The 12,995-nt window shown below is 41.0% G+C and overlaps 1 protein-coding gene across 1 annotated transcript; it reads left to right on the top strand.

The window, feature by feature from the left end:
• The first annotated feature begins 4,274 nt into the window (after nt 1-4,274).
• On the top strand, nt 4,275-12,895 carry LOC144637602 (transient receptor potential cation channel subfamily A member 1-like). Its single transcript, XM_078496664.1, has 13 exons — nt 4,275-4,295; nt 5,390-5,639; nt 6,075-6,156; nt 6,593-6,768; nt 8,127-8,234; nt 9,415-9,523; nt 9,781-9,878; nt 9,974-10,021; nt 10,423-10,608; nt 11,289-11,477; nt 11,825-11,911; nt 12,032-12,117; nt 12,736-12,895. Exons 2-13 carry the CDS (start codon nt 5,448-5,450, stop codon nt 12,893-12,895), a joined length of 1,521 nt encoding a protein of 506 aa, XP_078352790.1. The 5' UTR covers nt 4,275-4,295; nt 5,390-5,447.
• Nucleotides 12,896-12,995: the final 100 nt, after the last annotated feature.

The following is a 12,995-nucleotide window of genomic DNA, read 5'->3' as shown; positions in this document are numbered from 1 at the left end:
TTCCTGCTCCTTTGACTTTGGATTATAGTACTCTTCGGTCCTTAAACAAAACCTATAACACTATTGATTCGGATCTGACACGTCGCTTACAAACAGTTCGCGACGATATTAATAAATTCTCTACGGAAGCCACTAATAACGTGCCTTCCATTCTCGTATATTTTTCTCTGGCCCTAACTTGTTTCAATTTGGTTCTTTTGTTGGTGTTTTATTGCGTTTGTATTCGGCATCGCACTATACCTTCAACTCAACTGGTATTGTCAGGCGCCCGGTCAGCTGCTACAACAGCCAGTACGGCTGTTTAACAAGCTGCTCTTTCAAGATTCTACAAGTCTATTGTTTCTTTTGTTCATGTTATTTCATTGGGGCTTGATTCGATAAAGACACTGTTTTTGTTTCTTGTTTTTATTGTGGGACTTCGTTTTTTTTTCTATAGTTGGTAAAGGAATGTATTGTTAACTTGGGCGTTCTTTCTCGTTACGGGCACACGCTGACGTTTTGGATTACTCTCTCTGGGAAGTGGTACGGTCTTTTAGACTCCTCGCTTACCCTCAGCTGAATAACTTTTTGCTTCTTTCATTCTGTGTCGAAACCAGGCACGCTGGCACAAAACATACATCATCTTTGTTGGTTTGTCATCCCAGCTGCTCTATCCCTTTCTCTATTCATCTATTCAGTACATGGGTTCTTTCTCACACCATTGCTATAAAACGCGCCGTTGAAAGTTCTTTCTTACAGTTCCAGCTACCATCGCTTACATTTTAGTTCGTCGTTACTCGTTATCCTTGTTAGTCTTGAAGAATGGCCAGCCCTCTTGTCCTTGTCGCCGAGATTGATGGGTTTCAACATGGTCCCGAGCCTTTCACACCAAAATGCCTGGCCTTTGCTTGTGACAGGTTGGAGTTTTCCGAGTCCTGGACTTTCAACACTGGCGGTCTTGCGGCCCGTTCGGTGGACCATTTGTCTACGTATTACCATCAGACCACTTTTGTCCATGGCTTTCCGCTGTGCGGACCTGGTATACCATTGGACCTGTTCCCCCAGGTGTTCCTCCATACCATCGATCAGTTGTTATTTGAACTGTTTCAGACCCAGCAATCCATGCCGATACCTGATAGCATGTTGGTTTTTACGAAGGGAACACAGAAAGTGGACTTCCTACGACAAGCAGTATCGACCATGGCCCCTGCCGGAATGCGCCTTGACATTCGGAACCTGGAGGATTTAAACTGTCCGACAGTACCGCAGTTGGCTCCTGAGATGAGAAATCGTACAATCCCGACGGGATTTAAGGCGAACGAATTTGCCATCTGGCTAGCAGCTAAAGGCATTTATTAGGACTGAACTGAAGTAACCGAACTTTCATACCTTTACTTACATTGTCTTCTAGGTTATTCAATTCTTTCGTATCTTGTCACTTTGGTTAACGTAGGGTAATAAATAAAGTTGTTCTGTTGTAATATGGTCACCACACCGTTTTGTTTTCTTTCTCGCTCAGGAGAGCTCGTGATTAAGGTCGGGGGAATGTCAGGGGAAAATTGTCGGAAATCGGTTAAAATATTAAGTGCGAATGTATGGGTTAAGTTTTAGGGGGAAATATAACATATCAGTGGGATTTTATTGTTGTTTCGAATAGGACTTCTGTGTTTTCAATTGTTTCACCGAAAAGCTATACAAATATGAGTTTTTGTAGGCAAACAGCGATTTATATGCTTAAGTAAACTACTTTTGTACTTTAAGTAAATAACCGCGCGTGTGGGTTGTCGCTGTTTAAACTAGGGTTGTATTCAAGGGAAAAATATAAAAGAAGTTATTTCCAATTTTCGTTTTATCCAGTACCGAAAACAATTCGAGTTTAGGCAGCTTTCAAGGTTGAATATACATTCGACAGATGTATCTTTTTGTTTTAGTTTTTGTTCATAATTGAGTTTGCTTAGTTTACGATTTCAAATAAGCCGACTCTATTCAATCTTGTTTTTAACTTAAAATACTTCTAATCGAATTTTATTTAGCTGTACCTTAGTCTACAAAATTGCCAGCTGAACTTATTCACTTTGCTTTTGTTTCATAATTTAACTTTATTCAGCCTTCTTTCTTTTGAAATGTGAATGTTGAAATAATGTACTTCGTTTAGTATAAATAGAGCGTTGTTATTGCTGTAAAATTGATTTACGCCGAGACGAAGAATAAACCTGTGAAGTCCAAGTTCTTGTTTCCTGTTTCCAGTGTAGCAGATCCCTCGGTACTTTGGAACCCGTGACAAGTTCCTCTCTCGCAGCAAGCGTGGTTGCTCTGAGCTATCCCCAGTTCAGTTCAGTTCAGTTCAGTTCAGTTCGTTCAGTCCAATTAGTCGACAGTTTCAGCCGAAGAAAGGCCTCTCATCGCCCGTTCCCCGTTGAAGAGTTTTGAGCAACAAATCCCGTGTCACAGACGCAAAACCCGTTGTCACACCGGCGTCCATTTCTCTTGCGATTCTTTTCCGGCGTTCAACTATCCAAGAAAACACTAAAAGAAATGGGGGGGGGGGGGGGTGGTGTGAACAATGTAAAATTTGAAGGAAGGAACTAAGTGTGTTTTTCAACAATGCAGAATAATTAAAAATACCACGAGGGGTTTCCAAATTGCATAAAATTAAGTGCCCTGAACGAAAGGCAAATTGATTTTTGAACAAGCAATTGAAAGTAAGAAATACGGAGCTCCGCTTTTAGGCTTGGCTTAATCTTTTTAATATCTTTATACTGTTTATACTCTGGTATAAGGGTAAAATTTTCACTCCCTGGCCGATATGGCGCAGATAGAAACCGAGCCCCAGGGTTCGATCAGTTATTCAAGGGAGGAGATTGAACTTGCTATGATCATTGTTAGATAACAAAGACATAGATACGGAGTTTGCTACAGCAGAAAATGCAAAGATGCGAAAAATTAGTCGACACGTACCTTGGCGTTCTCTGCTCAAGGCAGTCTGGGCTCCATCGTGAGCGGTGACGTCACCGAAAAACACCGATCCAGGCATTGCGCGGTCACCAAAAAATGAGAGAATGCCTAGAGGCTAGGCTGGTACCTAACGTCATATTTATTCTTTTTGCTTTGACATAGAAGATCCTTCCTATAAGAAAGAAATCCGGGAGAACGTCAGCTATTTTAAAATTTCTAATAAACACGGCTTAAAAATTAATTCTGTGGAACGGCTGACCAAGGCCAATAAAACGACACCAGTTAAAACGATATTTGAAGCTTTTGACGTACCGTAGAATTCCGGTTATAAGCCCTGAGCTTATACAACTTCGTAAGGGTTTTTTAGTGGGCTTATAAGCGGAGGGGCTTATATCCGGGAGGGATTATAAGCGGAATGAAAAAAAAAAACGTTTCGGAACGAGCCCCGGGAGTGTTGATCATAATACGTTTTTAAGTTAAAAACGCACAAAAAGCAACATTTGGCCCTGTTCAGTACTGTCATCCGGAGGAGGGGGGCTTATATCCGGTGGGGGCTTATAATCGGATGTATTTTTTTGTTTCCAGTTTGACGGGCCTATAACCGGGGGGGCTTATAAGCGGGGGAGCTTATAACCGGAATTTTACGGTATATGCATTTCTGTGAACACAGCTTTAATGGTATTCATTGTTGAAAACAGTCATTAATTTTTTGGGAGAACGTTTCAGTTTTTGGCGCCAAACTTGCGTGAGTTATGTGTCACGCATCACGGTTCATAGCTTCCAGCTTTATAATACGTACGTTATCACGCAAATTTGCAATTATGTCCAAACGACAAAGGTAAGTTCTAAGTTTTTCGCTCGATTTTCTTTAAAAGTTGATAAAGTTAGTGTTCAGAAAGCCGCGCGCAATAATCTGAAGTGTTATAACATGTTGATGATGTTTTTGTTAAGTTTAATAACTTGTCGATACACAAAAATCAAACTAATGTTTTAAAAGGCGCTTAATAGATCTGCATCATTATCGACAATACATCCAACTTTACATCGATCAGATTTATGATCAGTCATTCTGGAGGGTCAGGAGGGTAAAAATGACAAATAGAATTCGTTGTTTTAACGAGACATTGTTTTAATAAAAAACGGTATAGGAATATGGTAAGGCTTTATCGATAGCAAATCGACTATACATTACATCATGTTTCTCCGTAATCAAGTCGAAATCTAAAAGCACTAAATCTACCCCACAAATTGAGCAATGCTGACTTTACTATACAGTTTAAACTAAAGAACAACTAAATCTAATTTTGCTTTCGAACAAATTAACAGGGTCATCGCTCAAGAATTGGACATATTCTTGTAAGGTATTATAAGAAACCCATTAACTCGTGACATTCCTTCCATTGGTTTATGCAAATTTTGCATGTTTAAGTTTTGCTATGTTTTACGCTCCATTTCCACCGGACCGCGTGGTGTTTAATTACCCTTTATACAATAGCCGAGATAATACCCGGGTTATGGTTAATGACCATTATCTATTAGTTATCTATCGGTTGACAGTTGTATAGATGACGTCACTGCGTAATGTGACTCGCGCACGTGATTAGTTCATAGTCCAAGTCATTTCGTGGCGTATTTTTTTTTAAAAAATCTTGAGACCAAAACAATTTTATCTCAAGTACAAATTGTCAATAAGAAACAAGCCACCAAAGTCGTTCACCTTGAGAAACATTTGATGAGGGTTAAACAAGCCTGAAATAGCGATCCATAAAATGGTGGCTGAACGCTCGGCTTTAATAAGGTTAATTGAGGGTAGTCCGGGCTGACTTGGTTACTGGGGCGAATTTTGTCATCTATTCATATGGGAAATTTCAACCCGGTCGACCTTGATGAAATTCAACAAACAAAATTAAACCAAAATGGCATTATATAAAGTTGTGTCGTTCGCGACTATCGTAGCTTTGTCGACTCTTGTAGCCTGCTCTTGCAATTAACAGCTAATTCGTATACTACTCAACCCCCCTCCGCCATGTTAGATTTTCTGACCTGTAATGTCCTGTAATGGTTGCCACTATTGTTTGGAAGCAGAGAGACTCTGTAAATCTGGAATTAAGGCATTTTTCAAGCAATTAAACGAGGCCTGGCCGGGGCGCTGCGTTGTGTTCTTGGGCAAGACACTTTACTCTCACAGTGCCTCTCTCCACCCAGGTGTATAAATGGGTACCGGCGAATTTACTGCTGGGGGGGAGGGTAACCCTGCGATGGACTAGCATCCCATCCAGGGGGGAGTAGAAATACTCCTAGTCGCTTAATGCTACGGAAACCGGGATAAGCTCCGGCTGTATGGGCCTCATGGCTCGGAGACAGACTTTACTTTACTTTTTTTTTTTACTGTCATAAGAGTGGAGATTCCCTTTAAAAAACGTTTCTCTACTAAACAGTTGAACGCTTTATCCAGGTGACTCCTTCAAATCCTTTGCCTGATTTGTTTGAAATTTAGCAGCCATTAGACTACAATGGACACGAACATGAACGGCCCATTGTCTCCTGAGACACGTGATCATGATGATGATGACGAATTGCCTTTGGTTCCTTTAAGTCCTGACCTGCATCGGCGCCAGCGAGCCAAAGCATTGAGTCAGCTGTCTCTCCAATCACAAGCCAGCGACTACAATGACGCAACAGATGGCGAGGATGACGATGAACCGGTAGGCATGACAACAGTGTTTGATTAGTAAAAAATCTCCCTCCATTTTCTTTCCAATGCCTTTGAATTTTAATTGTCCTAAAACAAATTGCCGAAAGAGTAAGATTGAACTCAACCTTTACACGCGTTTTAATCATGGGCTATCTGATCGTACATTTCGTAGATTTCCCCATCTTATAAAAAGTTGCCTTCAATTTTCTTTTCCTTACGTTGGTATCTGGTAATTTATAAACATAAAATTTCATAGTTAGACACAACAATATATTTGTTATACGGCACAATAATCTTTTCAGAGAACAACTTGCTTACAAAAGTTCCTTCCTTCCTCTTTTTTTTTTTAGTAATTTGGTCGCTACATTTTTGTGGTTCAAATTCTGATCATGTGCTGGTGAGCATGTACCATCACTGTATGTATTTCGTATTCTTTTGTCCATAGGAAGAAAAACCAGGCAAATTGCATCAGGCGTGTTTGACTGGAAATGAGTTTGAAGTTAGGAACATATTGAGCAGAGAGCCTGGTAATGAGTTATCACTGTCTATTTGCTTATTTTGAGAGAGGGGTGATGGTGGTGGTGGTGGAGAGGGGCAGGCGGACCATCTGTGTAGTCCATTTTCTGCTGAACTCCCCATCCCATTTTTTACGAGGGCTGAATGTGGGTGTCACTCAATCAATAATTTATTTAATGCCCTTTAATATTGTGTTGAAGAGGTGGGTTGTATAATTTGTAGAATATGGTAATTGGCCATGGCAGATTTGCCACTTTCTTGTCATTTCGTGTTTGATTTAATGCGTCAGTTCGAGTACAGATAAAGTTAATGTATGTATGTACAAAGGTACGTACGTCCACTATTTTTGTTGCCGTTCTGATTTATTATCGTTGATTTGTATGGAAAGGTGCTGGCATAGAATTCCATAATAATTAATATTTATTACTAACAATGTTTTCTGCTCAGATGTGGACCTTCTGGATAAGTCAGGAAGAACTCCAATCCACAATGCCATATTAGGACGTCACGTGATAATCATGGAGATGCTCTTGGAGGCTGGGGCCGACACAACTCGACTTGATGAGAGCCAAGATGCGCCGCTCCAAACCGCAGTTCGGACTGGGGACGAGAACCTTGTTAGGGTAGGTGTCATGACCCAGAAACAGTAAATGAACTGTTAAACTTAAATTACACAGTAAATATAACTGTAATTTTGTTTATAAAATGTTTCTATGCGACCAAAGGGGAAACATTGCCCGTTATTGTTGTTGTTGTTGTTTACCTTTTTTAGTACAGTCGAACCACGTGGACAAGCTCTTAATTCGGACAGCTCATTACTACAGATCTTCTCTTATATTAACCCGCTCAATACAAACATTTTCAGTGGTCTTTTAGGTATCGTTTTTTTACTGACAGCAGTTGACAGTATTGTAGTTTTGCGCTAAATGACTTTCGATAGCGAAAAATGTTCCGTTTCCCTCTAGCAGGCAAAGCCATCTACAGTCTATACGTTTGTCAACTGAAAAGCAATCTATTACTTTGGGCGTTAGACAAGTGGCTAGCTGTAGCTAGTTATTGGTCTTAGGGTTTGATAATTTGACTAGGTTTACTAGGTTAGCTTCTAACAGCAGGGGCGGATCCAGGATTTTTCAAAGGGGGGGTGGCTGCTGACAATTTTTTTTGTTTACTATCTTGTTTAAGCCCCTTTTTTATGGGTGGGGGGGGGGGGTTATCAGGGTTTAAGGCCAAATTTTTAAAGTGGGAGTCCAAATTATTTTGTGCCAAATTATTATGGGTCGCAAACTCCATGCCCCTAGGGGGGTCGGGGGGTATGCTCCCCCAGAAAATTTTGAAATGTTGAAGCCTCTTAGACGTGATTTCCGTGATTTCTGAGCAGCTTTAAACATCTTTCAATTAAGCTATTAAACCGCTGTTTTTTCTTGATAATTTGACAAAACATATCCTTTCCTCAACTTACCTTGTTTAACACTGAATTATATTTGGGACAGAAACTCTAGTTCTTAAGAACAGTGATTGAAATTTGAAGTTGAACTTACGAACTGACACGAAAGACCAGATATACGTTGTTTTGTTCACTTACGAGCGTGGAAATTTTTAGCCCCTGGCAAAGTTTCCTGGGGACGACTTGGTGAGTCAATGCTTTGCTTGTGAAATCGCTTTGTTCAATTTTGATTCATGCAAAGAAAACAGTAAGAAAACTGGCTAAAAACGTGCAAATGCTAAAAATATCAACACTTTTTTTCGCCTTACCCAGTGTCATTGTCGTTATTTTCTATTTTTTGTGTTCATTTTCTTTTTTGTTGTGGATCAAGGGGGGTGGCTAGCCACCCAATCCACCCCCCCTGGATCCGCCCCTGAACAGGAGGATTGTATTGACAATAAATCGACTCTAGCATATTTACCGACTGTCCTTCCTAACAGTAAGATTGTTATAAAATTCACCACAAGCTCTAAGTTTAATTGACCTTTAACATTTCAGAGTTTTCTTCGACGTGCGACTAGTGATGTAAACATCAGAGGACATAGTTTGCGGACCGCTCTTCACATCGCTGCTGATATGGACAAAGTATCCATCTGCAAATTATTGGTTAGTATCTCAAATTTATTTCAAAGGTTAGCCTGTGTACAGAAAGCTTCGGTTTTTTATAAACTTGTGCATGGAGCTTGAAGTAACTCCCAGAAGTAACTGTGATATAGCTACTGATAGGATAATCTGATAAGAGAGTCAACACCAGTGACCATATTTGCCCTAATGTAATGGGTTCCCACTTAGGTCTCTCTAAAAGCCCTTGTGACAGAAACTCTATCAACATTAAAGTTGGCTTAATAGTCAGGTTAATCCGTAATACTAAAGGGGAAGCCACGACCCATGCGGCCCACACTGCCGAAGCATATCCCGGTTTCTGTAGCATTAACCGGCTAGGAATATTTCTACTCCCCCTGAATGGGATGCTAGTTCATTGCAAGGTTCCCCCCAGCATTATGTCGCCGGTACCCATTTATACACCTGGGTGAAGATAGGCACTATAGGCTGGTTCTCATATGATCGCCCCGATCGTCTCTATCGCTTGCAAATTCTGAGACGATCGTAGGCGATCGAAGCGATTGGGAGCGAAAGGGGGTTCTCATATGATCGCCCCGATCGTCTGATATATGCAAAATAGGGTTAATCAACCGCGATAATAATTCATGATCTTTTCTTTGTTCCCGCATATGAATATTTGATTTTATTCCGATCGATGCACGTGTGTTTTTTCAAAACTCTGATATCGCTTATGGCAGCTTTCGATGCAAAGGCAACATTCGTGGCCTCCTATCTTCTCATTATTGCCGTTTTACGGCGAAGAAGCAAAAGGGAGGCCAAACGGAAACGTAGTTCTGGGTAATACTGATGCACCATGGGACAGTTTGGATCGCTTCGATCGTCTCCCTCTGTGGCAGTAGTTCTCCGTCTGCGACCGATCGAATAGAACACGGGCGATCGAAGCGATCGCGATCGCCCCGATCGTCGCAGACGTCTCTGTAATGTTCTCATATGATCGCCCCGATCGCAAGCAAACTTGAAGCAATAGAGGCGACAGGGGCGATCATATGAGAACCAGCCTTATGTGAACACAACACAAGTGACCCCGGCCGGGCTCGAACACGGATCACTCGATCCGGAGTCCGGCGCACTAACCATAGGCCACCGCGCCTCCCATAATCCGTTATACTAGACAAACGTCTATTATTCATACTACTGTTACATGTGTACTTTGTTGTGTTAGATTGAACACGGAGCCTCTCCAGACTGCCGTGACGCTGAGAAAATGACTCCGTTGACGCGAGCTGTGGAAAAAGGAGCAAAGAACGCCGCGGTGTTTTTCTTTAAAGATGGTCAGCGGCTTGTAGTGTGATTTTGAATTGTTTTGCATATGACAGTTATTCATAAAGCGCAATTAACAAATGTTTTCCGAAATGTTTTGTCACTATACCAAACACTTTTATGACTAAGTTTTAAACAAAGTTAACACAAGATTAAGAAAGAGATAAAATTGGTCATTATGACTTCGAGGTACGGCAGATATCTTCCCGCCCGGCCCTACTACCCATTAAATAAGCGACTGATGACACGATGTTGTTTTTATTGGCAGTAATATCCAAGCAGAAAAATATGAAAGGCATACTTTATGATGTGGATTCTGAGGGAAGCACTCTGCTTCATTTGGCAGTCGAAAGTGGAAGCTCCGAGGTAAGAAATGCTTCAAGACAATTCCATATTCTCCATCGAAAGTTTGAGACCCAACCTTGATGGGTCCTTGATGCTTTCAATCCTTTTCATTTTAGGTGGTACAACTTTGTCTGGACAATGGAGCAATTATTCGACACCCAAAGGTAACCAGCGTTACTTACAAAATAAATTAAACTTTTAACATACATTTAAATAGATGGTTCGATAATATAAACTTGCAATAATTTAGTTTCTTGATTTCAGTGACGGACTGACTGACTGACTGACTGACTGACTGACTGACTGACTAATTTGACTGACTGACTAACTAATATACCGACTGACTGACTGACTAATTTCACTGTCTCACCGACTGAAGGACTGACTAATTTACAGACAGAGAGACAGAGAGAGAGATAGACGGACAAACAGACACGGGCACAGACAGACAGACAGACTCTCTGGCTGACTGACCGACTGAAAATTGGCGAACTGGTATCGTCCAACCGGACTGATTGATAAATTAAGTCATTTATTTCAGTCATTTTTTATTTGATTGTTTCAGGGTAGTGACAGAAGTACGGCATTCCATGCGGCGTGCACTCATGGTTCTCTGGAAATAGTTCAACTCTTAGCTTCCAAAGATCCCCACATTTGTCGAATTACTTTGATTGACAGGCAAGGTTCGACTCCCCTGCACATGGCTGCATTTAACGATCATGCAGTTATTGTACGGTATCTTTTAGAACAGGTAACATTCCTTTTGAATAAAACGGGATTAATAAAGGGCACCATAGAACAATTTAATCTTATTGCATGTTACTTATTTTCGCGGGACATAATTTTCGCGATTTTGAAAATATCGTAAAATAAAAGACCCGCAAAAATTTATTTTCAACGTTTCTGATGCATTTTTTATTGTTTTAACGTATTTTGTGGCCTAATCGCGAAAATTAAGTCCCGCGAAATGCGCCCGTTCCATTTTCGCGAAATTAAGTTCCCGCGGAAATAAGTAACAATAAGACAATTAAATAAATAAATCGAGTTTGTTTAACGAGGATAGCGCGTAACAGCCTCGCAACTAACAAATCTGGGGCCCTCGGATTCCCAATGGAAGTGGTAAGTCAGTGTTGGCTTTTGCGAAAGGAAGTGAAACCGGAAAATCAGTAAAAAATCCCTCGGAGCAAGGCGAGAACTAACAACCAGCTCAACCTACATATGTGACGCCGGGTCCGGGAATTAAACCTGCGCCACATTAGTTGCTGACAAGAATAATGCTATTTGCTTATTTGTTGAAGAATTGTTGCTTGCTAACACCGAACACCATAGCCTGAGCTTTCGAGTGCCACAAGATGAAATATCCAAGAAAGGGCTAACAATCTATCGCAAATTACATTAACTTTATCCATTCTGGATTTGTGTAATTTTCAGGGTGCCTCAGTTGACCCCCGTGACAAACTCCTCCGCACCCCTCTCTTCTTGGCAGCTGGGGAGGGTGCAACAGACTCTGTTCAGATGTTGATTGACGGCGGTGCTGATGTCACAATCAAAGATGTTGATTTGCGATCTTGCGTGCGAGTGGCCGTGGGACATACAGCCACTATGGAGGCGTTACTACAGGTACAACAAAATGATTGTTATTGTTAATTATTTAGACTGAAAATACCTGTCAAAATAATTTTACGAACCTATGTAATGTCTGAAATGTCGGCACTCTAGGTAGGCTCGATTTGGAGGAGCGCGGGCTCATTTTCGCGAAAAACGGCTGGAAATCGAGCCTACACTCTAGGCTGGCACGTCGTCAGTCTTCTCTTTCGAACAATAGTGAGACGCGGGGTATGATGGAAAAGGAACGACCTCGCGTTGTAAAATTTTCTTACGAGAAGAGGACTGGTGACAAGTCAGATACTTGAAAGTCCTCACGAAGCTAATTATGATAATTATGATAATCGTACTTTTCTTTTCAGCAACGCGCTGCTTTCCGATTGATAACTGAAAAGGATATCACAGGGTTTGCCCCAGTCCACTATGCGGCCAAATATGGTCATCTTCAGGTAAGGGGTCTTATTTGAGAAAAATTCAAATTCCTGATTTAAGATTATGTTGTTGAAGAATGAACAGACATGTACACTCTTTTAATATATGTTATATGTTGGCATGTTTTAAACCAACAGAATATTTTAATGTTTATGGAAAGAAACAAAGCAGCCACCACTGTGACGTCACATGGTCTAGACACGGCTCTTCACGGCGCTGCCAGGTAACTCAAAAATAATTCAAAATGGCGTCCACACAAAACAGCCTGGGGAGAGTTACTTGACAATGTAACTTGTTAACGCCTTAACTTCATATATTCTACTCGCCCCAGTATATTTTCCATGCGCTAAACTCAGCAATACATTACAACACTACCTTATAAAAAACACGTTGTTATTGCAAAGAATGTTTTAAGTTCCCGTAAGCTGAAAGCCCATACATTTTCCGGCCTTATAATTGGGAAGTGGAGAGGAGGGGGCACAGGCAGGAACCAGGAAGTTAGGGGGGAAGAAGAAGCCTACGTGACGTGGGAAAAAAGAGGGCAGGAAGTGGGATTTGGCGGAATCGGGAGAAACAAGATAAAAGCTAGCAACATTGCTGCATAATATTCTGGGAAAGAAGGTATGATATAAAAACGGGAAATAAAATATATGAGAAGTGGTCAGCTTAGAATATAGAAAACTTTATTGAGAACCTACGCACTAAAAGGCAAGCTAACACATGGTTTTTAAATTGAAGTAATAATTTTGTAGTAAGCACTGTAAAATCATTAAATTAAAACACACGACAAACCAGAGACAAACCAGAAAAAAAATAATGGCTTCGTTTTTTTCATCTTTAGATATGGCTGGCATGAAGTAGTTGAAGCGTTGCTGTCCGGTCGTAGTTCTATAAACCTGAAAGACAGTCAAGGAAAGACCGCCTTACACTTCGCATGCGTAAAAGGACATGACAGAGTCGTGGAACTTTTGCTCAACCTTGGTGCAACGGTGGAAAAGTAAGCTTGGAGATATACTAAGAACCCCACACTTGTTTAAGATTCATGTATTTAGTTGTGTACCGGAGGGCTTCCTTGTTCATACCCCCACCTCTAAGGGACGA

The sequence above is a fragment of the Oculina patagonica genome, chromosome 14 (assembly GCF_052425735.1).
Source record: "Oculina patagonica isolate OP01 chromosome 14, crgOcupat, whole genome shotgun sequence".
NCBI classification, from domain to species: Eukaryota; Metazoa; Cnidaria; class Anthozoa; order Scleractinia; family Oculinidae; genus Oculina; species Oculina patagonica.
This window is presented reverse-complemented; position numbering and strand designations above follow the sequence as displayed.